At 43.1% G+C, this 24996-nt stretch overlaps 1 protein-coding gene across 1 annotated transcript in view; it reads right to left on the minus strand.

Annotated features, from left to right (window-relative positions):
• Positions 1-24996, minus strand: part of ADAMTS12 (ADAM metallopeptidase with thrombospondin type 1 motif 12) — a 377986-nt gene that overhangs the window by 340974 nt on the left and 12016 nt on the right. Inside the window, exon 2 of the mRNA XM_065905225.1 lies at positions 24502-24863. Within this exon, the coding sequence (XP_065761297.1) occupies positions 24502-24863 (362 nt within the window). The remainder of the gene's footprint in view (positions 1-24501; positions 24864-24996) is intronic.

A 24996-nucleotide genomic window follows, 5' to 3' on the forward strand; every position in this document is an offset into this window, starting at 1 on the left:
GCTTCTCACCTCCTAGGTTTGTCTTCCTGGCATTTCAAAAATCCTGCTAATACTGTGCTCCCTTGCCCCTATCTCCACCATCTTGATCACTGAAAAAAAGTTGTATGGAGTTCTTCACTGAAATACAAGCAGTAAAAGCATAATAACTTAGCCCTGCTCCCCTGCTTTTGTCCATCCTTTTATGTTCGCTATAAATAAACCACAGGGTTTTGCTTGGTACTTTCATGAAATGGGAAGAAAATTTTCTGTGTTTCAATAGGGCCGAATAAAGTGACTAGCTGTGGGGGAGAAAGATGCTACAAAACAAAGATGGCTTAGGCATCAAAAAAGTCAAAGCTATTTTTCTAAATGCATTTTGATGAAAAGATTATTCTCTAAGCTACCCCCAAGTTCCCCATTCACTGACATTCCTGGATAGATCCTAAGTGTGTACTATTTGCAGAAAGAGGCTAAACTTTCATGAAGGAGTAAATGCCCTAGGAAGGAGTTCACTTAATTCATTTTCTCTAAAGCTTTATAAAAGCAGCGTGACACAGGTCCGGAACTCAAAAGATTAGCACAGCCTATTTTATTCTTTTTCTTTCTTTACCTCCATCTTTATAATAGCTTAATTTAAGACATAACAATGTTCAGACTCCAGGGCACCCTGCAGTGTTCAGATTCCTCTTCCCTCACTAGCTGTGAACTGGCAGCCTTCCTACCCACTCCCCTGCCTCCGTTTCTTCACCCTACCTGTGAACTGAGCATGGTTCACGTGGCATTTTAAGAGCTCAGAATCAGAAACCCAACAACCTGAGTTCACTCAGTTGCTTACTAGATGCAAAAACTCAACTTCCTTAACTTTTCTTTGTCTCAATTTTTCCTTCTGTCAGGTGGAGAATACTACAGCACCACCTCATAGGTTTGTGTGTGTGTGGCAACTATTTGTGTCCCCAAGGACTGTAGCCCGCCAGGCTCCTCTGTCCTTGGGATTCTCCAGGCAACTGTAGTTGAAGTTAAATGAAATAAAGCCGTAAAGCATCTAGAGTAGGGTTCATTCTGGTAATGTTACAGGGAAGAGTCAATTTTGACTCTTTCATGCTAGATATATTTCTTTAACTTTAACCCTTGTTTGCTTTTTTTTTTCTTGCCACTTTTGTTATAATCATACATAATGGCCTGCCTCAGAGAATCCTGCCCCTCTGCCTATTAAGCTAAAGTGCCTTTATTCATAACCAGATCCACCTGTAGATTACAGGAAGAAAGAAATTAACACATACCCCTGTCTGAGGCTTGCCATTCTAGGAGATAGCTCCAAGAATTAAATGGTATTCTCACTTTGTTTTCCTCACCTCCCCCCAATTCTAATTCATAAAAGAATCTGGCATCCAGACATCAACAAAATGGTTATTTTGAGAAATCAGTCTGCCATCTTCTCCATCAGTTGACTTTCCAAAAAAACTTGTATTCCTTGCCTCAACACCTTGTCTCCTGGATTCATTGGCTGCTTCTGCAGCGAGCAGATCGAGCTTGGACTAGGTAACAGTAACTGTCATAGCAATCACAGTACCAGCTCTTTGCTCAAGACCTTAGGAATGCAGCAGCCTTCCTCCAGCCTTGGTCCTCTGCCATACTGAGACCCTGTATCCCCAAGGCAAACCAACAGGGGTGGGAATGATCTTCAGCCCACAGATGCAGCCTCTGTCCCGCTTCTGATCTAGCCTGTGTATCAGCCTCAGGCCCCCAGCTACCAAGGCCTGTGGTTTAACACAAAGATTCAGGAGGCTAGAAACTCCCATGTCTTCTAAGCCGAGCTGCCTGCATGTCCAATCCTGGCATGTTCAACCAATCTCTGCGACCAGCCTTCAGCACAATCTCTTGGCTCTTACATCAGTCCTGGATTGTCAAGGGGAACTCTAGACTACTCAGGCAGGTCCTGAAATCCACAGCCCTGATTTCGCAGGGTTCAGAGGCTCAGGACACTGCTGGAGCTCTCTTTTCTTCCTGAACCCTGACCTCACACTTCTCTGCACCTTCACCCTCAACCTCCTTGTGTTAGCAGAGCGGATCTGACGCCGGTTTCCAGCATCTCCCCATCCATCCCAAGCAAGCCCTTGTCCTGAATATGCTCTGCCTGCCCGTGAACACGCTTGCACCTTAGCCGTGCCCCATGAATAGGGAGCGGTACAGAGCCTTCGAGAAGCAGCATCTGGTCAACCTCGTGGGCTTCACGCCAGCCTCTGGACTAACCTGCCGCCAGGAGTGCACGCGCAGGGAACGCAGAGTAGGGCGCCCCGCCAGCTTCCTGGGCTCCCCACTCACAAACCCCCACCTACCAGGCCAAGCAGCTCTTTGCCCCAAAGATCGAAATGAAGGTGCAGCAACAGAAGGACTCGGTTCAGGCTAGAACAGCCCCCAGACGTCTGTCAGGGACCCAGGATCTGCGGGAACCGGAGCTGCGGCCAGAAGGGCACAGCCTCCCACCCTGCACAGCCGCTGGAGCGCACCCTGAAGAGGCCAGCCCTGAGGAGCCAGCTGAGATGGACTTCTGCCGTCCTCAGGAAAGCAGCAGGCGGAGTGCAGAGGAAGCCCCAACACCAACGCAGCCATGTGCTCACGAGCTCTGCGGAAGTTAGGAGGGTTCAGCTTCAAGGGGGGCGTCTCCAAGGCTGTGGGGGTGCAGCCTGCACATCAGTGACCTGCTGCTACCTGGGCGCAGGCCACGTGCCCGAGATCCACGCCAACACCCCCCTCCACGCCCGAGGCCCTGGCATTGCTTCCTCTCAGCTAGAAATGTACAAAAGCACAGACACCCTCAAAAAGTCGTTTAAAAAAAAAAAAAAAAACACCTTTAAAATGTGGGGGGGTGGGGAACTTACAAATAAAAAATTCCCATCCAAGGCAAAGTCATCTTCTCACTGCACTCTGAGTCCTGGACCCCCTTGCTCCTCAGGGTCCCTGTCTCATCAGTGGTCCTCCTCTCTGTGTAGTGAGAGGCTCCCAGGGCCTTCTCTCAAGCCCCTCCCAACTTCCAAAAAGAGAAAGTCAGCTCACCCATAACCCTTGCTTCCTCTCCATCCAATGACCTGTATTCTTTTTCTTCAACAAGAATTGCCCACATTTGAAGCTTAATTTCCTCCCATTCACTCTTCCTTGAATGGATTTCTGCCCTCCCCACATCACTGTTATGCATACCACAAGATTTTTAGGCTCTGACGCCTCTTCATTTTCCTCTTAAACCCACACACTTCCTGACCCCACGATCTCACACACCTGGATGACCAGGTGAACAGAATTAACAACATCCATGCCTCAGGTAACCCTGTCACACACCTCTTCAACCATCTCTCAGCAGTACTTCTCCATCACCAGAACAAGAGGATTATGATTTTGCGTTGTTAGGGCATCTAGGGATACAGGGCCAATAGGTAATTGGATAGATTCATCTGGAAATCACAACAGAGAGAAAATCCTGTGTAATGAGCAGAGAAGTGAAATGTGTTTTGCTCATGCCCTTTCAACCTCAATCTCCTTTTACTGATTCCCATTCTTCCTTTTTAATGTTTACATAAATTTAGGGTGCTATGTTAGGGGTATATTTCAAGTTATACAGCTAAGTTGAAGGTCAAATAGAATTCACTGTGAGGATGGCTCCCCAATAAGTAAACTAGGTTTGCATCTAGCCTCAAAGGGAGGGTTGACAAAGCTTTTTAGAGCAAAAGCAGTTTAAAACAGGAGTTGTCCACACTGTGATTTTAAACAGATCTTCACACTAAATATTTAATAATATTATTATAAATTTTATTAATTTAATAATATTATTAAATACTACAATTTTGGTTAATTTATTAAAATTAATGTTAATAAAATTAAAAGCTACTTTATATCCACAATGCTTCATAAAGAACTGTTGAGAAAACTCCAGGGGTGGCTGGAAAAACACAGGGAAATAGGAAGCAGGCATGATTCCAGACACTGGGGGAACTTAGTCATATAACAGTTGGTGGAGACACCCTGCAAGTGACTCATATAAGAACAGAAGACCCCAAGATACCAGGATGGTGGGTGTTAACACCAATAACCAGTACAACAGTGAGATGTGAATGCTAAGGGTGGAAACAAAGGCCAGGACGGCTACCAAGGGCACAGCCACCCTTGGCGGGCACACAAGAAATACCAGGGAAGAACTGGGAATCTGTCACCAACCCAGCACGGGGTCACAGAATATCTGAATTGGAAAGGTACTTGGTGGCCCCTGGGACAAACATGGTCAAATTACAGACAAAGTGCCCTTCCCTCTCCCTAGTCTCTCTCTACTCTTCTCTTCCTAAACAACTCAGTTTGATAGCTCTGAAGTAGGGTAAAGTGAAGTAAGCAACTGCAAGACTAGGGTCAGGAGATTGTGAAGGTCTGAGACGAGCGGAGGTGGGAACAGAGAAGAGTGAAAAGGTAACAGGCCCAGGAGGGATGTGTGATGCAGGGCAACAGAACCTGGTACCCACACAAAGGGGAACAGGCATCCATGTTGATGGGAAAGTAGTACAGTGCTGGGTGTCAGAGCCAAAACAAGGAAAAGTGACAACCCCAGAGGGAGACAGTCTAGCTAGGGAATCAAAGCCCATTGGGCTGGCATTAGAGTTTGAGCCCAGGCAGGGTGAGGAGGGCACTCACATGAGGCATCTGGGTGGGTCATCAGCATGGAATAGAGGAGCCTAATTTAGTCAACAAGGGGATCCACACAAGAAAGGAGGTGGCTGTAGCCATACCAGCAGTGGAATACTAGTTATAAATAGGGTGACTGATCAAATGACTAAATATACTAAGAATAATGGGAACTAGTTTTGTCACTGTCAGAGAAGACAGTTTACAAATTCGGAATGAGAGAAAACAAGAATAAGTCCTAAGTTGTTGGACTGGAATTGAATTTATTACTATAAATTCATAATCTTCTAAATGTACAGATAAATATACTAATAACTACAGATGTGACTGTGTTTTGATTTACAGGTGTGTATATATGCGGACACACATATTCCATTGAGTGGACCTGGAAGAGTAACATCCAATAGCAGTGAGCACATCTAATGTCCAGATCTTTGCTTCTTTGTACCATTTTCAGGAAAGGGAGAAAAAGTTCCCTGAAGTAATGGCTGATTCTAGAGCTAGGAAAGTACAAGATAAGTCTAGAATATCTTACTGTACCCGAAAACAACAGAGTGCTCAAATAGTGATGGATCAAGTCAAAAGGACACAGATGCCAGGCTGAAGGACTTTCCCTGACCGAATTGAGACACATGAGCAACACAATAAATAATGATGTATTAGGATGCAAGTGCATACTAACAACAATAAATGAATGTCTATGAGAAAGAGAATGTTTACATATTTTCAAAGTCCTTTCCCCCTAAATATTTACTAATTAGAAAGAGTAGAAAGACTTTCTGCTTTACACTGCTTTCTTGTAGTTCCTCCAAGGCGCTTCCTTTGCTATTTCCCACTCCATGACCTGTTCACATGTTCCAGAAAGGCTCTCTTCCTTTTATCACATTTGTCCTTCAACCTCAGATCAAAAATGATCTTCTCCAAAAAGCCTTCTCCCAAATCCCAGACCCTATTGGGTCCCTATTTTATATGCTCCTATAGCATTCATAGCACTTACCAACATCCCATTGTTTGCAATTAGTTATCTAATATCTAATACCAACAGCTAGGCACACCAACATCCTTCTTATATTATGAACATTTATTAGTGGTAGCAGTAAATGCTGATATTCACACTTCTCCATGTGAGCATTCTCTGTGGAATGTTCCCAAGGTAGACATTGACAAAATGCACAGAGAACTTAGAGAAAATCATCAATGGATGCCTTATCGCACACTCCCTGAAGCGAGCTATAGTCACAGGCCTAAAATGCAGATCTTCCAGCTCCAAGTCCAGAGCTATGCTACAAGGCTCCAGCTCTGTTCTGGAAATTCCACAGTGCCCAATTTACATACAACTTCTGTCCTCCACAGAGACACTGAGCCTTTAAAAGTCTACAGTAAGAATTCCCTTCCTTAAGGCTGACTGATAGCTTATATTATTGAACTTTTAAAGGAAGACTACGAATAGCCAAAAGGTATATGAGAAGACATCCAACATCAATAATCATCAGGGGAATGGAAATCAAAACCTCAGTGAGGTATCAACTCATACATGTCAGAATGGCTAATATAAAAAAAAAAAGCTAGGAACTTCTCTGGTGGTCCAGTGGTTGAGAATCCACCTTGCAATGCAGGGCATGTGAGTGCAATCCCCAGCCCAGGAACTAAGATCCTGTGTGCCTCAAGACCCAGCACAGCCAAATAAATTAAAAAAAAAAAAAAAAAAAAAAAGAATGTATTGTATAACATGGGGAGTAAAAAAGAGAAGCTGACAAGGTTGAGGAGGATGTGGAGAAACTGAACCCTTATACACTGTGGGTAGGAATGTGAAACAGTGCCACTGCTTTGGGAAATAGTATGGATATTTCACAAAAATTTAAAAGGAGAACTACCATAGATCCAACAACGCCACTTCTGGGTAGGTATTCAGAAGAATTGAAATCAGGATCACAACGAACTATCTGCACCTCCACATTCATCACAGCATTATTCAAAAAAAGCAAAAACATGAAAATAACCCAAATGTTCATCAACAGATAACAAAGAAAATATGAAATACACACACACACCACCATGGAATAGTATTCTTCCTTTAAAAAGAAGGAAATCTTACCATTTGAGACACCATGGATGAACCTTGCATTGGTAAACAATGATACATTAATGATGGTAAGTACCTTGGCCACAGACTGGGCACAGTGTCAGAGGTGCTGAATTCCATGAGACCTTGGGAATTGTTCAGCCTTCATTTCACAGACAAGGAAGCTTGGACTGTGATGTATTTAGGGACTTGCCTCAGAGCTTCTGAGAACTAGGAGCAGTAAGGCATAAAGTGAAGGTTTCTCAACTCCAAGTCCAATGCTTTTGATAAATAAAAAAAATAATATTCTCCAAAAACCTAAATCACAATGGGCTGGGCTAGAGATTGAATTAAAAGGGAAGAACAGTCCACTTATCATACTTGCATCTCTTTATTAAAACAGTTGAATGGAAACAGAATTAACTAGTTTAAAAAAAACTGAATCCTTTCCAGAAAAGGAATGTAAAGCATTTATCAGTAGATCTCAAATCCTTTCCTGTTCATTGGACAAGGCAAATGCCATCACAATCTTCCAGAGAGAAAGAGAAGGGAAACTGGATGAGTACCTTCCATCCATCCTCCAAGTTCAGACATGCTCCCTGCTCTAATGCCATTTCAAACAAATGATGATCAAGGATCTTTTACATCTTCACTTATAGTTGTCACTGTGATTTCATTCATATTCTGAACCAGAGCTTTAGATACAAATCGATTTCTGTGGACATCTTGTCAACAAACTGTGGGAAATTCTTAAAAAGATGGGAATACCAGACCATCTTACCTGCCTTCTGAGAAATCTGTAGGCAGGTTAGAAACTGGACATGGTTCTAACATGGTTCTAACAACTGACTGGTTCAAGATTGGGAAGGGAGTAGGACAAGCCTGTATATTGTCACTCTGCTTATTTAACTTAAATGCAGAGTACATCATGCGAAATGCAGGGCTGGATGAAGCACAAGATGGAATCCAGGCTTCCAGGAGAAATATCAACAACCTCAGATATGCAGATGATATCACTCTAATGGTAGAAAGTGAAGGGGAAGTAAAGAGCCTCTTGATGTAGGTGAAAGGGGAGAGTGAAAAGGCTGGCTTGAAACTTAACATTAACGAAAATTAAGATCACGGCATTTGATCCCATCACTTCATGTCGAATAGAAGGGGGAAATGTGGAAGCAGTGACAGTTTTTATTTTCTTGGGCTCCAAAATCACTGCAGACAGTGGCTGCAACTGTGAAATTAAAACATGCTTGCTCCTTGGAAGGAAAGCTATGACAAACCTAGATCAGTCGTGTCCGACTCTTTGCGACCCCACGGACTGCAGCATGCCCGGCTTCCCAGTCCATCACCAACTTCCGGAGCTTGCACAAACTCATGTCCATCGAGTCAGTGATGCCATCCAACCATCTCAGCCTCTGTTGTCCCCTTCTCCTCCTGCCTTCAATCTTTCCCAGCATCAGGGTCTTTTTCACTGAGTCAGTTATTTGCATCAGGTAGTCAAAGTATTGGAGCTTCAGCTTCAGCATTAGTCCTTCCAATGAACACTCAGGACTGATCTCCTTTAGGATGGACTGGTTGGATCTCCTTGCAGTACAAGGGACTCTCAAGAGTCTTCTCCAACACCACAGTTCAAAAGCATCAATTCTTTGGTGCTCATCTTTCTTTACAGTCCAACTCTCACATCCATACATGACTACTGGAAACACAATAGCTTTGACTAGACAGATGTTTGTTGGCAAAGTAATGTCTCTACTTTTTAATTTGCTGTCTACCTTGGTCATAGCTTTTCTTCCAAGGAGCAAGCATCTTTTAATTTCATGGCTGCAGTCACCATCTGCAGTGATTTTGGCGTCCCCCCAAAAAAACAAAGTCTGTCACTGTTTCCATCATTTCTCCATTTATTCACCATGAAGTGATGGGACCAGATGCCATGATCTTAGTTTTTTGAATGTTGAGTTTTAAGCCATCTTTTTCACTCTCCTCTCACTTTCATTAAGAGGCTCTTTAGTTCCTCTTCAGTTTCTGCCATAAGGGTGGTGTCATCTGCATATCTGAGGTTACTGATATTTCTCTCAGTAATCTTGATTCCAGCTTGTGCTTCATCCAGCCTGGTATTTCGCATGTTGTACTCTACATATAAGTAAAATAAGCAGGGTGGCAATATACAGCCTTGAGGTATTCCTTTTCCTATTTTGATCCAGTCTGTTGTTCCATGTCCAGTTCTAACTGTTTCTTCTTGACCTGCAAATAGATTTCTCAGGAGGCAGGTAAGGTGGTCTAGTATCCCCATCTCTTTCAGAATTTTCCAGTTTTCTGTGATTGACACAGTCAAAGGCTTTGGTATAATCAATAACACAGAAGTAGATGTTTTTCTAGAACTCTTGTGCATTTTCAGTGATCCAAACGGTGTTGGCAATTTGGTCTCTGGTTCCTCTGTCTTTTCTAAATCCAGCTTGAACATTTGGAAGTTCATGGTTCACGTATTGCTGAAGCCTGGCTTGGAGAATTTTGAGCATTAGTTAGATGGCATGTGAGACACGTGCAGTGGTGCAGCAGTTTGAACATTCTCTGGCATTGCCCTTATTTGGGATTGGAATGAAAACTGACCTTTTCCAGTCCTGTGGCCACTGTTGAGTTTTCCAGATTTGCTGGCATATTGAGTGGAGCACTTTCACAGCATCATCTTTTAAAATTTGAAATAGCTCATCTGGAATTCCATCACTTCTACTAGCTTTGTTCGTAGTGATGTTTCCTAAGGCTCACTTGACTTTGCATTCTAGGATGTCTGGCTCTAAGTGTGCGCACACCATCGTGGTTATCTGGGTCCTGAAGATATTTTTTGTACAGTTCTTCTGTGTATTCTTGCCACCTCTTCTTAATATCTTCTGGTTCTGTTAGGTCCATACCATTTCTGTCCTTTAATGAGCCCATTTTTGCATGAAATGTTTCCTTGGTATCTCTAATTTTCTTGAAGAGATCTCTAGAAGAGATCCCCATTCTAATGTTTTCCTCTGTTTCTTTGCACTGATCACTGAGGAAGGCTTTCTTATCTCTCCTTGCTATTCTTTGGAACTCTGCATTCAAATGGGTTTATCTTTCCTTTTCTCCTTTGCCTTTCAATTCTCTTCTTTTCTCAGCTATTTGTAAGGCTTCCTCAGACAACCATTTTGCCTTTTTTGCATTTCTTTTTCTTGGGGATGGTCTTCATCACTGTCTCCTGTACACTTCTCCTACTGGAGAAGGGAATGGCAAACCACTTCAATATTCTTGCCTTGAGAACCCCATGAAAAGTATGAAAAGGCAAAAAGATATAACACTGAAAGACGAACTTCCCAGGTTGGTAGGTACCCAATATGCTACTAAAGAAGACAAATCTAGATAGTGTATTGAAAAATAGACACATCGTTTTGCTGAGAAAGGTCCAGATAGTCAAGTCTATGGTTTTTCCAGTAGTCATGTATGGATGTGAGAGTTGGACATAAAAAAAAGAAGGCTGAGTGCCAAAGAATTGATACTTTCAAACTGTGGTGCAGGAGAAGGCTCTTGAGAGTCCCTTGGACTGCAAGGAAGTCAAACCAGTCAATCCTAAAGGAGATCAGTCCTGAATATTCATTGGAAGAACTGATACTGAAGCTGAAACTGCAATACTTTGACCACCTGATGTGAAGAGCTGACTTATTGGAAAAGACCCTGATGCTGGGATAGACTGAAGACAAAAAGAGAAAGGAGCAACAGAGGATGAGATGGTTAGACAGCATTACTGATTCAATGGACATGAACTTTAGCAAACTCCAGGAGACAGTGTAAGATAGAAGAGACTGGTGTGCTGCAGTCCATGGGGTCTCAAAGAGTCAGACACAACTTTGTGACTGAACAACAACTCCCTGCCCCACTCCTAAGTCTGCTCCTATATCTGCAATAAACACCAATTTGTCTGGAAACTCTATGAGCAGCTCATTTTCAGCGTTCTTTCCCTATCAAGCTACACAGAGGTAGAAAAGAGGTAAGAAATTTATATAAATAAGTTCAATAACTTGTTATATAAGTTATGAGTTATGTATATTTAAAATTAGATATAGTGTCAACATATATTTGAAATATATAAATTATTTTCCAAGTTATATATACACGTGTCTCCTAAGTTAAATAAGCCTTACTGAACAAACAGCTCAAACTTGTGTGTTTGTTCTGCAGATGTGCTTTTAAAAATTGTAAAAATAAAAATAGTAAGAAAAAGGAAAGCCAAAGAAAGAGCCCAGAAAACCCACAACTGGGGGAGAAAATTGGTCCTTAGAGATAAGCCAAGAATGTTGGAGGATCTCAAAGAGAGAAGTTCAGTTGTAAACTTTAAAAAAAAAAAAACTTACTAGGAGAAAGGAAGCCTGCTTGGAAGAAAAGTAATGCTATCTGATGACCTAGTCAGAGGCTGGAAGCTGTGCCTTTTTAAATTGTGTGACTCATTCCTTGGGGCCAAAGCAGAAAGCAAGTGAGGAAAATATTTCCAGAGAAAAATCTGTCTGTAAACAGGGTGGCGGGTGGTCAGGGCCTGGTGAAGGGGTGAGTCAATGATATGAAATGGGACTGTTTAGTATGAACTTTTGCAACTGATAAATCGGTTTCTCAGAATAGCTCCCTGTCCTCCCAGCCAGTTTCACTGCAGAGCCATGAAGGGATTGCAGTGAGGATGTGCGGTCTGGAAGTCAAAGAAGCTGGGTCTGGAAGGAGACACTGGTGTAGGAAAGTCACTCTCAATGAACTCCAGGCTTATCTCAAGCAAGGAAATCAGCAAATCCAACAATACACACTATTGGGAAATCTCAGAAGTTTTTTTTTTTTTTTTTAATATGTTTGTTTAGAGGAAGATTTTCAGTGCTAAACTACTTGAAAGCCTTAAAAGCAGATAACCAGGTATAATCCATGAAGAAGGCAAACAGGACATCTTGGTACTAACAAATGGTTATGGACAAGTGGAAAAAGAAACATATGTGCACTTTCTCTAAGGTCCCAATGTATTTAGTCAAAGATTAGAACTTAATGAAAGTAAGGTGGCCCAGTCTAGGAACAGAGGTCTTGTCTCCCATCCCCGTGGTCTGAGGGGTCAGGGGCACTATTATAAGCAGTCCTGTTTGCATGGACAGTGTCCTCCCAGAGCTGAGAAAGGAGCCCCATTCTTGCTTTGCCTTTTATACCTAGACTTTCATGAACATTCTAGAAAATACCACACTTGTAATCTCATAAGGGAACATTTATAAACATCAAGATCTTCTCATTCTGAACCCAAATGTAGCATCAACAAGTCTCCATCTCTTTGGGAAGGGGATGAAAGTCAGAACAGTGTTGGTTGTTATTATTTCCTTCAGGTTTCCAAGGCCCAGAAAGCTTTTCTCTTCTCAACAGCCTAGGTAAAATATGGAAGCAAGAGACTGCTACTTAGCACACACACCAGAGAGATGAGAACAAAAGAGCCTGAGAACCACCGGAAGCTGTCCATGGACTTGAACATAACAAAAGACTGCAGGGGACGGAAGAGCAGCAAAGGATGACAATGGGTACATCTGACCACAATAACCCATCCTACTTGGCATCCAAGGGTCCATGTACCTACCTTTTCCATCTTTTTCTGTTATATCACAGTATCTAAGATTCCTCTTATACCCTTTCAGTCATCAACACTGATTAGAATAGCAGCTTCCCCCAGCCCCGACTACATCTATGCATCATTGGGCATCTGAACAAACAGTTTGCCAGAAGGATGTAATTTGTAAAAGACTGAACTCAAATAGAATTAAGGTCTCTGGGTTTGACAGGCCAGTGCTTGTCAAATTTTAATGCACATGCAAATTCCATGAGACTCCTGTTAAAATTTATGTTCTGTTTCAGCAGATGAGGGGTAGGAGCTGAGAATCTGCCTTTTTAACAAGCTCCCAGATGGTGCTCACTCTGCTGTCCATAGGCCACAGTCGACTCAAACAAGAGACCCAAAGAGGCAAAGGATCCCATCTAAGGTCACATGGTTAGTAAGCATTGATCTCAGTTCCTCCAACTCTCAAATCAGTAAGATTGCTCCATGTGAAAAATATGCCATCACCCCCAACCTGGCTGTGTCTCTCTGACATGAGTTATCTGGTGGTTATGAATAAATCGGTCCTCTCACACTGAAAGACTATCTCCAAAAATCAAGTAAAACATTTTTTCAATTACAAAGTCTAAAACCCAGGCCTCCTACTTTCTCATTTCTCAAAATTCTTATTAATATCTGTTAATCAATGGAGACATTTTTGAAGGGAACCAGATCTTTCTGAAAGCTAATATTTAAGCTCCATGGACCTATGAGTCATGCTGGATTAAAAAAAAAAGGAGATAAATATTAATATGTAAACACCTACTGAGAAACTCTGGACACCCAACCTTCAGTTTCTGTAATGAAAACAGAAATGAGATTCAAAGTCAAGTCTCCAAAGAAGAGGTGGGTAACGTCTCTATGCGGCATTTGTGTGAACCATGAGCCAAGTAATTGACCTGATAATAAACAGAACATCCGGGCACTCATCTCCCATCACAACTGGCGGTCATTTCTCTCCTGCACAATGCCAGGACCATAGGGAAGAAGTGATTCATGATCACTGCTTCTTGAACTACTGATTCTTCAGGTCTCTCTCCCACTTTCAGTCTATCAAGTTGGGGACTCACAAAATGAACCCGATGAACTGAAAAGTAAGCAGAAAGACAAAAAGGGAGAGAAGGGAGAGAAAGAAATGCTCATGTTTATGAGCCTGTAACACAAAGCATTAATAGTGATAAAAGGACTCTCCCACCAGCCAGGGGCCCCGCTTCAAAGTCTCATGTCTGAGTAAGCATGGGTCTTACCAGGCAACCCCCAAAGGTCAGGGATCATGGAGAATTCCTCAGCCTGGGAGCAGAGTCAGGAGATACACAGAGCATTTCTGTCCCTCCCCCTGGCAAGGAACAACAAACTCTGACACACAGGCGTCCTGCAACTCAAATGCGTGCTTTCTGCAAATAAACCACCAAGTTCCGCATGGTGAAGCAGGCAAGGAGCCATGCTGAGGAAGTTTTCCCACACAGCTCTGCCAGCGGGTGTCATTCCTCAGCTCCAGCACCCCAGGCTTCAGCCGCAGTCCAAGAACATGAGGGCAGGAACAGTTACATTTTTTGCTTGTAGGGCAAAGAATCACTAGGACTTTTCATCTAGGCCAAGAGCTCAATGGCACTCAAGGGAGTCAGTGATGTAGTATAAAGCACATCTTCTCAGTAGACACACCGTCATAAAGGAGAGATTCTTAAACACCACTAACCTCATTTGAGGCATTCATATAGCAAAATGCAGGGAACACTTAACTCACATTTTTGAACATTCAGCTCAGTTCAGTCACCCAGTCACATCCAACTCTTTGCAACCCCATGGACTGCAGCATACCAGGCCTCCCTGTCCGTCACCAATTCCCAGAGCTTACTCAACTCACGTCCATTAAGTCGGTGATGCCATCCAACCATCTCATCCTCTGTCGTCCCCTTCTCTTCTTGCTTTTAATCTTTCCCAGCATCAGGGTCTTTTCCAATGAGTCAGTTCTTCGCATCAGGTGGCCAAAGTATTGGAGTTTCAGCTTCAGCATCAGTCCTTCCAATGAACACCCAGGACTTATCTCCTTCAGGATGGACTGGTTGGATCTCCTTGCAGTCCAAGGGACTCTCAAGAGTCTTCTCCAACACCATGGTTCAAAAGCATCAATTCTTTGGCGATCAGCTTTCTTTATAGTCAAACTCTCACATCCATACATGACTACTAGAAAAACCACAGCTTTGACTAGACGGAACTTTGTTGGCAAAGTAATGTCTTTGAACATTAGAACCTAACAAAATTTAAATTGCTAAAATTATTGTAACAGCACTTCCTAGCAAAAAAGCTGATACCTGGCTTGGTTAGAAGCTGGAAAACAATTCCAAAGTTTCATACTGTCCTGCATCCAAAGATTGAATTTCTTTTCAGAGTATCTTTTCCATTTGTTCTGGGGACAAAGATTAAAATTCTTTCACTTTAGTGTGAAGATGGCTAAACAATGAATGAAAAGGATGCCTTCAAACGAAGCTCATGGGTTATTTATTTCAGCAGAAATATTTCACTGTTTTGGGTGTCTTTGCAGAGTCATATATTGACATACATATTTTTCTCTACATATATTGACAGGAACTGACCCTTCATGGAATTGTCTTCATGGGAAGACCTCTCCCTTGTGTTCCAGCTCAAGCTGTTGTTCACTGGAGGTTAGAAGCAAAGACTCCAGAGTTTCAGGCAATAGGACAGACTTGTTCTTCACCTTAAATCAAAGGGGAAACTGGGAAAGGCACTCAGTCAGGACTGACTATAGCTCAGTTGAAAAGGATCTGTTTCTAATGCACACAGCCCCCACCTCTCCACACTGTTATTTGAAACTGAACATCTCAGGCTTTGGGAAACAGGCTGCAGATGAATAGTTGTGTTCTCCTGTGATTGTCACCTGGGGTTCACAGAGTCAAGTCCTATGGGAAGAGGGCTCTGGGACTATTGCAGAGCACATGTTTGTGCAAATTGCAAGAAAGGGCGATTGCAAGAGAGGCAGATGAAATGCTAGCAGATGCCCCCTCCAGACAAATGAATTTAAAAGTCACCTCATCTAAAGCTAAGTACAAAAAGATGTTCCTCTTTGACCCCTCTTCCTCCTAGAGCCAGGACATGGTTTAGCTGGAAGAGCCTGAGCTGGGTTCCAGCCCTGAGTCCCCTAGATGGGGTAATTTTGTAGGATCTGTAACACACAAACTGCTTGATGGGACCCTAAAGCACCTCTAGGTTGGGAATTTCCCTGAAGACACTAGATATTCTTTGGAACAGAATATCTATTCTCTTCTTTTCTATTCTTTGAAAGAAACTTCTAGAAAGAACTAGAAACAAAGACGGGGAAAATGTCTCCCTTTCTCAGAGGCCTCATGATTGGGCCCAGGCTTCAGAAGAAAACTATGTTTCAGTGCATCCCTTACCCTGGAGACTGGTGTTGGGTGATTCGTGTGTGTGTGTGTGTGTGTGTGTGTGTGTGTGTGTGTGTGTGTTTATGTGTGTGTGTGTGTGTTCGTCACTCAGTCATGTCCAACTCTCTGCAGCCCCATGGGCCAGAGCCTGCCAGGCTCCTCTGTCTATGGGATTCTCCAGGCAAGAATACTGGAGTGGATAGCCATTCCCTTCTCCAGGACATCTTCCCAACCCAGGGACCGAACCCAATTCTCCCACACTGCAGGCAGATTCTTTACTGTCTGGGCCACCAGGGAAGTCCAGGGCAATTCTTGCTACACAGCAAAAGGCCAAGGGCTTGATTAGAGATTCTCTTGAAGCTCAGCCTAGGCTCAAAGCACAACCAAGGTGAGCAGAAGTTTTAGGTTATTATTTGTTTTGTACTTTCCTTCCTGTTACAGGCAAACCTTTAATGAAATCTTGCTGAAAGGCCTGGAAAGATTCCACATGCCGAGGAGCAACTAAGCCCATGTGCCAAAACTACTGAGCCCACACTCTAGAGTCCAAGAACTGCAACTACTGAACCCATGTGTCGAGAGCCCGGGGTTCCCAACAAGAGAAGCCACTGTAATGGCTGTAATGGTTTCAAGCTCGCCCACCACAATGAAGAGTAACCCCTGCTCAATGCAACTAGAGAAAATCTGCACAGTGAAGCAATGATGATCCAGCACACTCAATAAATAAATTAATTAAAATTATAGTATGGAATCTAATGTGCTTTGCAGAACTAAGGAGAGGCCTGAATGAGAATAGCAAAGTTGACTGCAGTGTCCACTTGCCAAAGTTAACATGATGGTGGCAGTCACCATGCCACCATCACTTGTAGAGCGATGGACCCAGGAGGGCCTTGTAGCAGAGGCAACATTACCTTGCCATGATGGGGAGCCAGGGCCCTGGGAACCCACCAGAAGTGGCGCAGGGACCATTTAAGCAGATTGAATGCTGGAATTCAACAGATGGCATTCAAACCATTGCTTGGGTAGTTAAGGATCTATAATCTCATTGTGAAGCCCAGGCTGGAAAGGCCTACAGAAACTTGGAACAGTATAAAGATGAAATAGTGAAATGAACACTTTCATTCATTCAACTACTATTTACTGAGTGCTTATTATGAAACACAGCTTAACATGTGTGAACAAGACAGGGTGAGGGAAAGGAAAGGTATGCAAAAAAGAGAAGAAAATATCAGGTACTGTAGGTTACCTACACTACCTGGGTTACCTAGACAATGTGATAGAATACTGGAGGAGTGTAGACTTTAGATTGTGCGGTCAGAGAAGACCACAAGCTGGTATCTGAAAGATAAGAAGGAGCAGCTATGTAGAAAACTGAGAGAAGAGTGTTCTATGGGGAGAGGAAACTATCCATGCAAAGACAATAAGGCCAGAGAGGGCATGATACACTTTGAAAAAGTGAGAGAAGGTAAGGAAGGTGGGGTGGGGGAAGAAGAAGAGGAAAGAAGGAGGAAAGGAGGGACTAAGGGAAGGAAGGAGGGAAGGAAGAAAAGAAAGAAAATTAACCTTTAATTAAGTCTCAAACTTTATACAAAAATTAACTCAAAATGGATCATGAATTTAAATATAAAATGTAAACACTGGGGGGCTTCCCTAGTGGCTCAGACAGTAAAGAATCTACCTGCAATACAGAAGACCCAGGTTCAATCCTTGGGTCAGGAAGATGCCCTGGAAAAGGGAATGGCAACCCACTCCAGTATTCTTGCCTGGAGAATTCCATGGACAAAGGAGCCTGGAGGGCTACAGTCCATGGGGTGGCAAAGAGTCAGACACAACTGAGCAATGAACAGTTTTACTTTCACTTTTCAAAACCTAAGGAGAGGATGGAGGCAGGAAGGAAATAAGTGTGTCTGAAAGAGCAATGTGAGTGATAGTTGTGATGATAATCTTGGGCATCTTGACTTGCCAATTCTGTCTGTAATACTGGATAGTAATTTTGCAAGATGTTACCATTGGTGGTGGGCGGCAGCAGGGGAGTGGGGAAAGGGTACATTGGACTTCTCTGTCAGTTCAGTTCAGTTCAGCCGCTCAGTCGTGTCTGACTCTTTGAGACCCCATGGACCACAGTGCACCAGGCCTTCCTGTCCATCCCAAACTCCTGGAGTTCACCCAAACACATGTCCATTGAGTTGGTGATACTATCCAGCCATCTCTTCCTCTGTCGTCCCCTTCTCCTCCTGCCCTCAATCTTTCCCAGCATCAGAGTCTTCTCAAATGGGTCAGTTCTTTGCATCAGGTGACCCGAGTATTGGAGTTTCATCTTCAACATCAGTCCTTCCAATGAATGCTCAGGACTGATCTCCTTTAAGATGGACTGGTTGGATCTCCTTGCTGTCCAAGGAACTCTCATATTCTCCAACACCACAGTTCAAAAGCATCAATTCTTCAGCACTCAGTTTTGTTTATAGTCCAACTCTCATATCCATACATGACTACTGGAAAAACCATAGCCTTGACTAGACGGAACTTTGTTGCCAAAGTAGTGTCTCTGCTTTTTAATATTCTCTGTAGTGGTTCTTAAAATAGCAAATGAATCTATAACTATCTTGAGATAAAAAGCTTAACTTTAAAAAAACTAAAAATAATACCTTTTCATAAATTTAATTCATAGTTGAGCTCAAAACAAGAAAGGAAATCTCAATATGCCCAAAGGGAAAAGGAAAAAGAGTTAACTGGGAGTTGAAGCTGAATAACCCTATTATTCAGATTAAGAGTCAGTATTTAACTGTCTAGCAGGGGCTGGAATTGAGGCTAGGGTTTAGGATGGAGCCAAGAACTGTTTTTACCTTAACAAAGAACTGAGAAATACTGTGCCTGATTGTGAATAAAAATCAAAGGTATTTGTTTACTGACTCCAGTATGCAGTCCAGATAACAGTGCCTAGCTCGAGCCCTTGATAGAAGTGGGGTACCCCATGAAGCGACAGAATCCCAACCCTGTATCATGCATAAGTGTGGAGTCTAACACTATGCTCTGTCCTCCCAATCCAGAAAACTAAACTGAAAGACGAACAACAAAGTAACCTGCAACAAATCCTATAGGGCCCTTGCAAAGTTGCAAAGTGAAGTCGCTCAGTGGTATGACTCTTTGTGACCTCATAGACTATAGCCTAGCAGGCTCCTCCATCCATGGGATTCTCCAGGCAAGAATACTGGAGTGGGTTGCCATTTCCTTCTCCAGGGGATCTTCCCGACGGAAGGATTAAACCCAAGTCACCGGAATTGAAGGCAGACTCTTTACCGTCTGAACTACCCTTGGCAACTGCAAATCCAAAACCACCCCAAGGTTCTCACAGGTAACACCTCCCACTGAGGATGAATTCTGAATCTAATTGATTAAAGAATACAGTTTCTCCACCAAAGAATACAGAATTAAACAAATCAACTGAACTGTTCAAATGAAACAAATTCCATAACTTCAAAGTTATGCAAGTGTTGAGGGCAGATAGCAGATGAAAATGGGGAAGATGACAGAGGGAAAGTCGCTGAGTCAGGATGTGGGCTGACCTGGTCTGCAAGCAGCCTCCGAGAGGATGGGCACCATGGTCATGTGAGAAGATACTAACTGCAGGAAGGAGGTCATCTCCATCTTGTCATGGGTGATCTTTCTTGGGTCTTCAGTTTGCAACCAGCTGAGTCTTCTCTAAGGGAGACTAAAGGAACCTCAAATTATAGACAACTCCAAGGGAACACAGCCCCTAACATTAGAATTACCACATCTGAAGCATAGAATAAGCCAGCCCTGAGCCATAAGAATGAGAAGCAGATGTCCTGCTCCACAAAAGAGGGTTTCCTGCATCAGAAAGCCTTCCCAAATGCCACCTCTGTCCTCAGGAGTGCGGGGAGGCTTAGAGCTGGCATACTCTAAGCCTGTCATCCTGTGAATCTGAGTGTGGGGTCAACCCTAGGTGAAAGGGAAGAGAAGTATCCTGGAGATCAGCTCCCAGACAAGTGGTCAAAGGAATCAGACACAAGTCCAACCACCAACTTTTGACTAGAGCCACTGTAGGTGAGCGTTGTTGAAGGATGGTACATGAGCAAGTGAACCTGAAGCCAGCCAGCTTGTATGCTCACCAAAGAAACTCATTTGGCTTTGGTGCCTTTTTTTTATAGCCATCCACTAATTGTCCAACTATGTGTCAAAAGCTCTAGAACAATCCCAGTGAATTGGTTCTTCTGGAAAACTCATTCAGTGATTTGAATCTCAAATTTCCCATCACCTTAGCCACCACATAAGTCTTTGAGTTCACATTTGCTTCTTTGTGCTCCAGTGTTTTAAATGAATCTGAATCTGAAAAGACCCACATGGTGGTGCTCATAGCTCCCTGGGGCTATTAGAAATTGCAAAGCTCCTATTGTATTCCCAGGCCTGGAATAATTCTAAACAATATACAATTTCCTTTAGAGAAAACAAGGCGAAATTAGGGAGCAGTTGAGGGCAATGGTCCTCAATCCTGGCTGTACACTAGAATCCTGGGAAGAGCAGCTACTTTAGAGCAATATTGGCTAATCCTGCTAATTAACACCCATTCATACTAATTCAGTGGTTGGCAACACCTAAGGTACATCAGACTCTCCTAAAGAGTTTTTAGAAACACTGATTCTGGGCCCCACTCCCCTCTGACTAGTCAAATCAGAGCATCTGGGAGATGGGGTTGGGCATAGGTAATTTTTTAAAGCTTCTTAATTATTTACTATATAGCACAGGGAACTATATTCACCACCTTATAAGAATCTAAACAAAAAATAATCTGAAAAATATACACATATAAAATAGAATCATTCTGCTGGACACCTGAAACTAACACAGTATTGTAAATCAATTACACTTCAATTAAAAACAAAAAAAGAAGCTCCTTAATTGATCCTAATGATCAGCCTGGGTTAAGAATGACTGCCCTAGTCCAGGGCTTCTCATACTTCAGGGAGCATCAGAGTCTCCTAAAAAGCTCATTAAATCAAAATTTCAGGCACTTCACTGGTGGTCCAGTGATTAAGAATCCACCTTTCAATGCAGATCCCTGGTCAAAACTGAGGTCCCACAAGCTTCAGGGCAAGGAAGACTACGCGCGACAACTAAAGAACCCCATGAGCTGCAACGAAGACCCAGCACAGCTAAATAAATCAATTATTTAATAAAGCAGATAACAGAGATCAAAAGTAGATCCATGCTTCCTGAGGAGGAGCAGAGATGGGAGGATTGGAGAATGACTGCTAACAGTTTCTTTGGGGGCCAATGAGAATGTTCTAAGATTGATTGTGGTGATGGGTGCACAACCCTGTGAATATATTTAAAGTCACTGGATTGTACGCATTAAGTGGTAAATTCTATGTATGTAAATTATATCTCAAAAAAGCTTCAAGGGGTTCCCCAGGGACTAAGTGGTAAAGAATCCACCTGCCAATGCAGGATCCCTGGGTCGGGAAGCTCCCCTGGAGGAGGAAAAGGCAACTCACTCCAGTATTCTTGCCTGAAAAGTCCCATGGACAGAGGAGCCTGGTGGGCTACAGTCCATGGGGTCACAAAAGAGTGGCCCAAACTGAGCAACTGAGCACACACACAAAGTTGTTAAAACACACTCATATAGGTTTCTGCCCACCCCCAGAGATTCTGATGCTGTGGGTGTGAAGTGGAGAAATTTCAGGTGATATTTATTCTGTGACGTCATGGACCAAAAGGCTCTAGACCACAGAAAGGGAATGGTATTTAAACTTTCTAAAATTTTATGAGCACAATAATGGCTTATGAATGGTTAATGACTATATGTAGGTGCCCACATGAGTATTCCCTGGAGCAGTGTGGCCTTTGCATGTTTGTCTTGTGGATCATTTCACTCTTATGTGCCTGTCCTAGAACAAAGGCTCTTTATTCTGTTACTCTGGGAAGATCAGGTGACACTGATGTTTCCAGGGTTGTGTCATAGAAATGAGAGCAGGGATTTCACAGGGAAAACATCATATGAACCCAGAGAAAACTCAGAGGATGAGGACCATGAAGCCAGGAGATATCCCTCAGTTCAACCAAGCAGTGAATGAGGCCTAGGGAGACAAAGAGGGTATAATTTATTGTGCTGTTTATGATCCAATTAAGGGGAAATGATACACAGCTATATATAAAAATCTAGATATACCAAATAAAGGGCAAAGCAAGACTTTCCACTTACTGTACAAAACAATTCATCCACAGAGGTCCTTCAGAAAGTTGAACCTTCTCAAGACATTTACAATGATGTACAGTATTTTATGGGGCCTCCCAGGTAGCTCAGTGGTAAAGAATACACCTGCCAGTGCAGGAGATGCAGTTTCAGTCCCTGGGTCCAGAAGATCCCCTGGTGAAGGAAATGGTAATCCACTGCAGTATTCTTACCTGAGAAATCCCATGCACAGAGGAACCTGGTGAACTATAGTCCATGGGGTCCCAAAAGAGCTGGGCATGACTTAATGACTAAACAACAACAATGTTTTATGTTAATCTTCCCACAGTTTTCTAGCAAAGCCAATTCAAACAGATACAGGGTAAACAAACTCAAACTATGAAGAACAGGATTCTCAAGAAACAGGCAGTAAGGATGGAAATCTTGAAATGAGCACCTCCTATAGGAATGCGAATGCCACTCAGGAGTTTATCCAAAAAACCTACTCTGGCACAGTGCCAAGGCGGATGCCCTAGGTTCTGCCAACAACCACCTCCAGGACTCCAGCACCTCTCCCCCTGCAGTCGGGCCCTAAGCACACTTGATTGGTACTGACCCCTGACTCCGACTCCAGTGTGACAAAAACCTCAACATCATTCTTAGGCATTGTTTGCCAGGCAGCTGCCAGAGGGGTAGTCGCTGTTGTCACTGCTAGGAGCACAAGGGAACAAAGGGGCCACTTTTTTTTTAAGTTTAAATTTTGAAAAAACAAACTTGGTCACATTTTGAGATGTAGCACAGAACACCTGAAAGACAGGGACTGAAATTAGCAACAGCACAGTAAAGATATTCAACGTCTCCAAATTTCATCATCTATTAAAACATAACCAAAATGGTGGTGAGGTGGGTAATGTTGTAGAGAGGACAATGAGCATAAACTACATAATAAAAGCACATATTCAGGTGCCTGGTATATTAGAAACATAAATAATAATAGCAGCCAATATTCATTATGTCCATTAATTACCAGATACTCTTCTAAGATTTATATATATATTATATATAATGTATATATATAATATATATATATATATACGTACACAAATGCATTTATTACTCACAGTCTTGTATTGCAGAGATTAAGATACTTTTCTTGCAAAGCACAGACAGCCAATATTTGGGGCCTCATAGTCCCACACAGTCCCTATCCTGACCACTCAGATCTGCTGTTTTAAGTCAAAAGCCTGGGCATATCCGTGTTTCAATAAAACTTTGTTTATAAAAACAAAAGGTGATCCAGGTTTGGCCCATGGGCTGTAGTTTACCAACCCCTGCTTTGTGAGTTGGGGACTATTATTATCTCCATTCCACAGAGTAGAAAACAGAGGCACAAAGGGATCAACTGACAGCCCAAGGGTCCATGTGCAGTCTGATTATAAAATCGCCAAAATTGATGCTTTTTTTTTTTTGAGCCAAGAAAGGATTTTTTTTTAAATTTAATGAATTTAAACTTTTAAGTTTAATCCCACGGAGATCCTCCTCATGCCTACATGAGATCAAACATAGGTTTAGAGCAAAGCAGAGTGTGTTTCAGTTGCACATGAGGAAGGATGACTTTATTGCAAAGTGGTTGAGAGAATAAAATAGAATAGTGAGAAAAGTTATGGAGCTGGTGTGGTGTTGAAGTGTGGTGTTGGAGAAGACTCTTGAGAGTCCCTTGGACAGCAAGGAGATCCAACCAGTTCATCCTAAAGGAAGTAAGTCCTGAATATTGATTGGAAGGACTGATGCTGAAGCTGAAACTCCAATACTTTGGCCACCTGATGCAAAGAACTGACTCACTAGAAAAGACCCTGATGCTAGGAAAGATTAAAGGAGGGAGAAGGGGATGACAGAGGATGAGATGGTTGGATGGCATCACCAACTCAATAGACATGAGTTTGAGTAAACTCCAGGAGTTGGTAAAGGACAGGGAGGCCTGGTGTGCTGTAGTCCCTGGGGTCACAAAGAGTCAGACATGACTGAGCGACTGAACTGAACTGAGAATCAACAATGAGTTCATAGCAGCTGCTGGCTAGCACTATCCTTTTTTTTTTCCTGGCTCTGCCAAGAGACAGACAAGATCTTAGTTCCCTGAGCAGGCGTCAAATCCGGCCCCCCTTCACTGGGAGCTTGAAGTCTTAACCACTGGATCACCAAGGAAGTCCCTCACCATCCTTACTATGTGCCTCACACCCAGTCCAGGTCCAGATTTTCCTAATTCCAAGGGGCTAACCAGCCAACCAGTCACCAATACCCTCAGAGCTGCCTCAGAGGTTGAAGACTCAACTCTGACCACCACCCCCCACTTCTTGCTGTGATATCCTTGGTTGAACTTCTCCCTGGACCCTCAATACCCTTGTTCTCTCCATTCCATCCAGATGGATTTGACTTTTAACTTTATGCACTTTTTGCCCAGGCTGTTTGGGAGCCTGGATCATGTATATCACAAGTGCTCAATTCCTATGTGTTGAATGTGTGTGTGAACCTGTTGCCAGTGGGTATCCAGGCCATGAGAGCCAGGGACTGAGGGCAGAGAAGGAAGAGGACTCACCAGTCCACGGCAGGCGCTGAGGGCTGCAGTCCCGACCCTGGTGCCCTGCTGCAGAACTGTGCCCCTGAGATGGCAGGGGGGCCCCGAGGAAGCCTCCATCTTCACATGGGAGAGGTTCCCGTATCTCCTCTCCACGATGTAGCTTTTGGAAAGTAATCCCTGATTGACCGTCAAGTTAAAGAACAAGTCCTTCTCCTCGTGTGAAATTCTATAGTACACCCAGTCCTCTAGGCCATCCAAATCTCTCTTTCTCCTGCTGCTGGAGACAGAATGGTGCAAACCATAAGAGAGAAAATGCCCACTCGCATCGACTCGGACAGGAGCCACCACGTGGTATTCTGGCAGGGCCTTGATAAAATGCTCTGGGGGAAAAAAAAGGAAACACAGAATAAGACTAAGAGATCCTTTCGACATGTACACACTGCTATCTTTAAAATGGATAACCAACAAGGTCTTACTGTGTATCACTGGGAACTCACCTCAGTGTTATGTGGC

The sequence above is a fragment of the Muntiacus reevesi genome, chromosome 14 (genome assembly GCF_963930625.1).
Source record: "Muntiacus reevesi chromosome 14, mMunRee1.1, whole genome shotgun sequence".
In the NCBI taxonomy this organism is placed as follows: domain Eukaryota; kingdom Metazoa; phylum Chordata; class Mammalia; order Artiodactyla; family Cervidae; genus Muntiacus; species Muntiacus reevesi.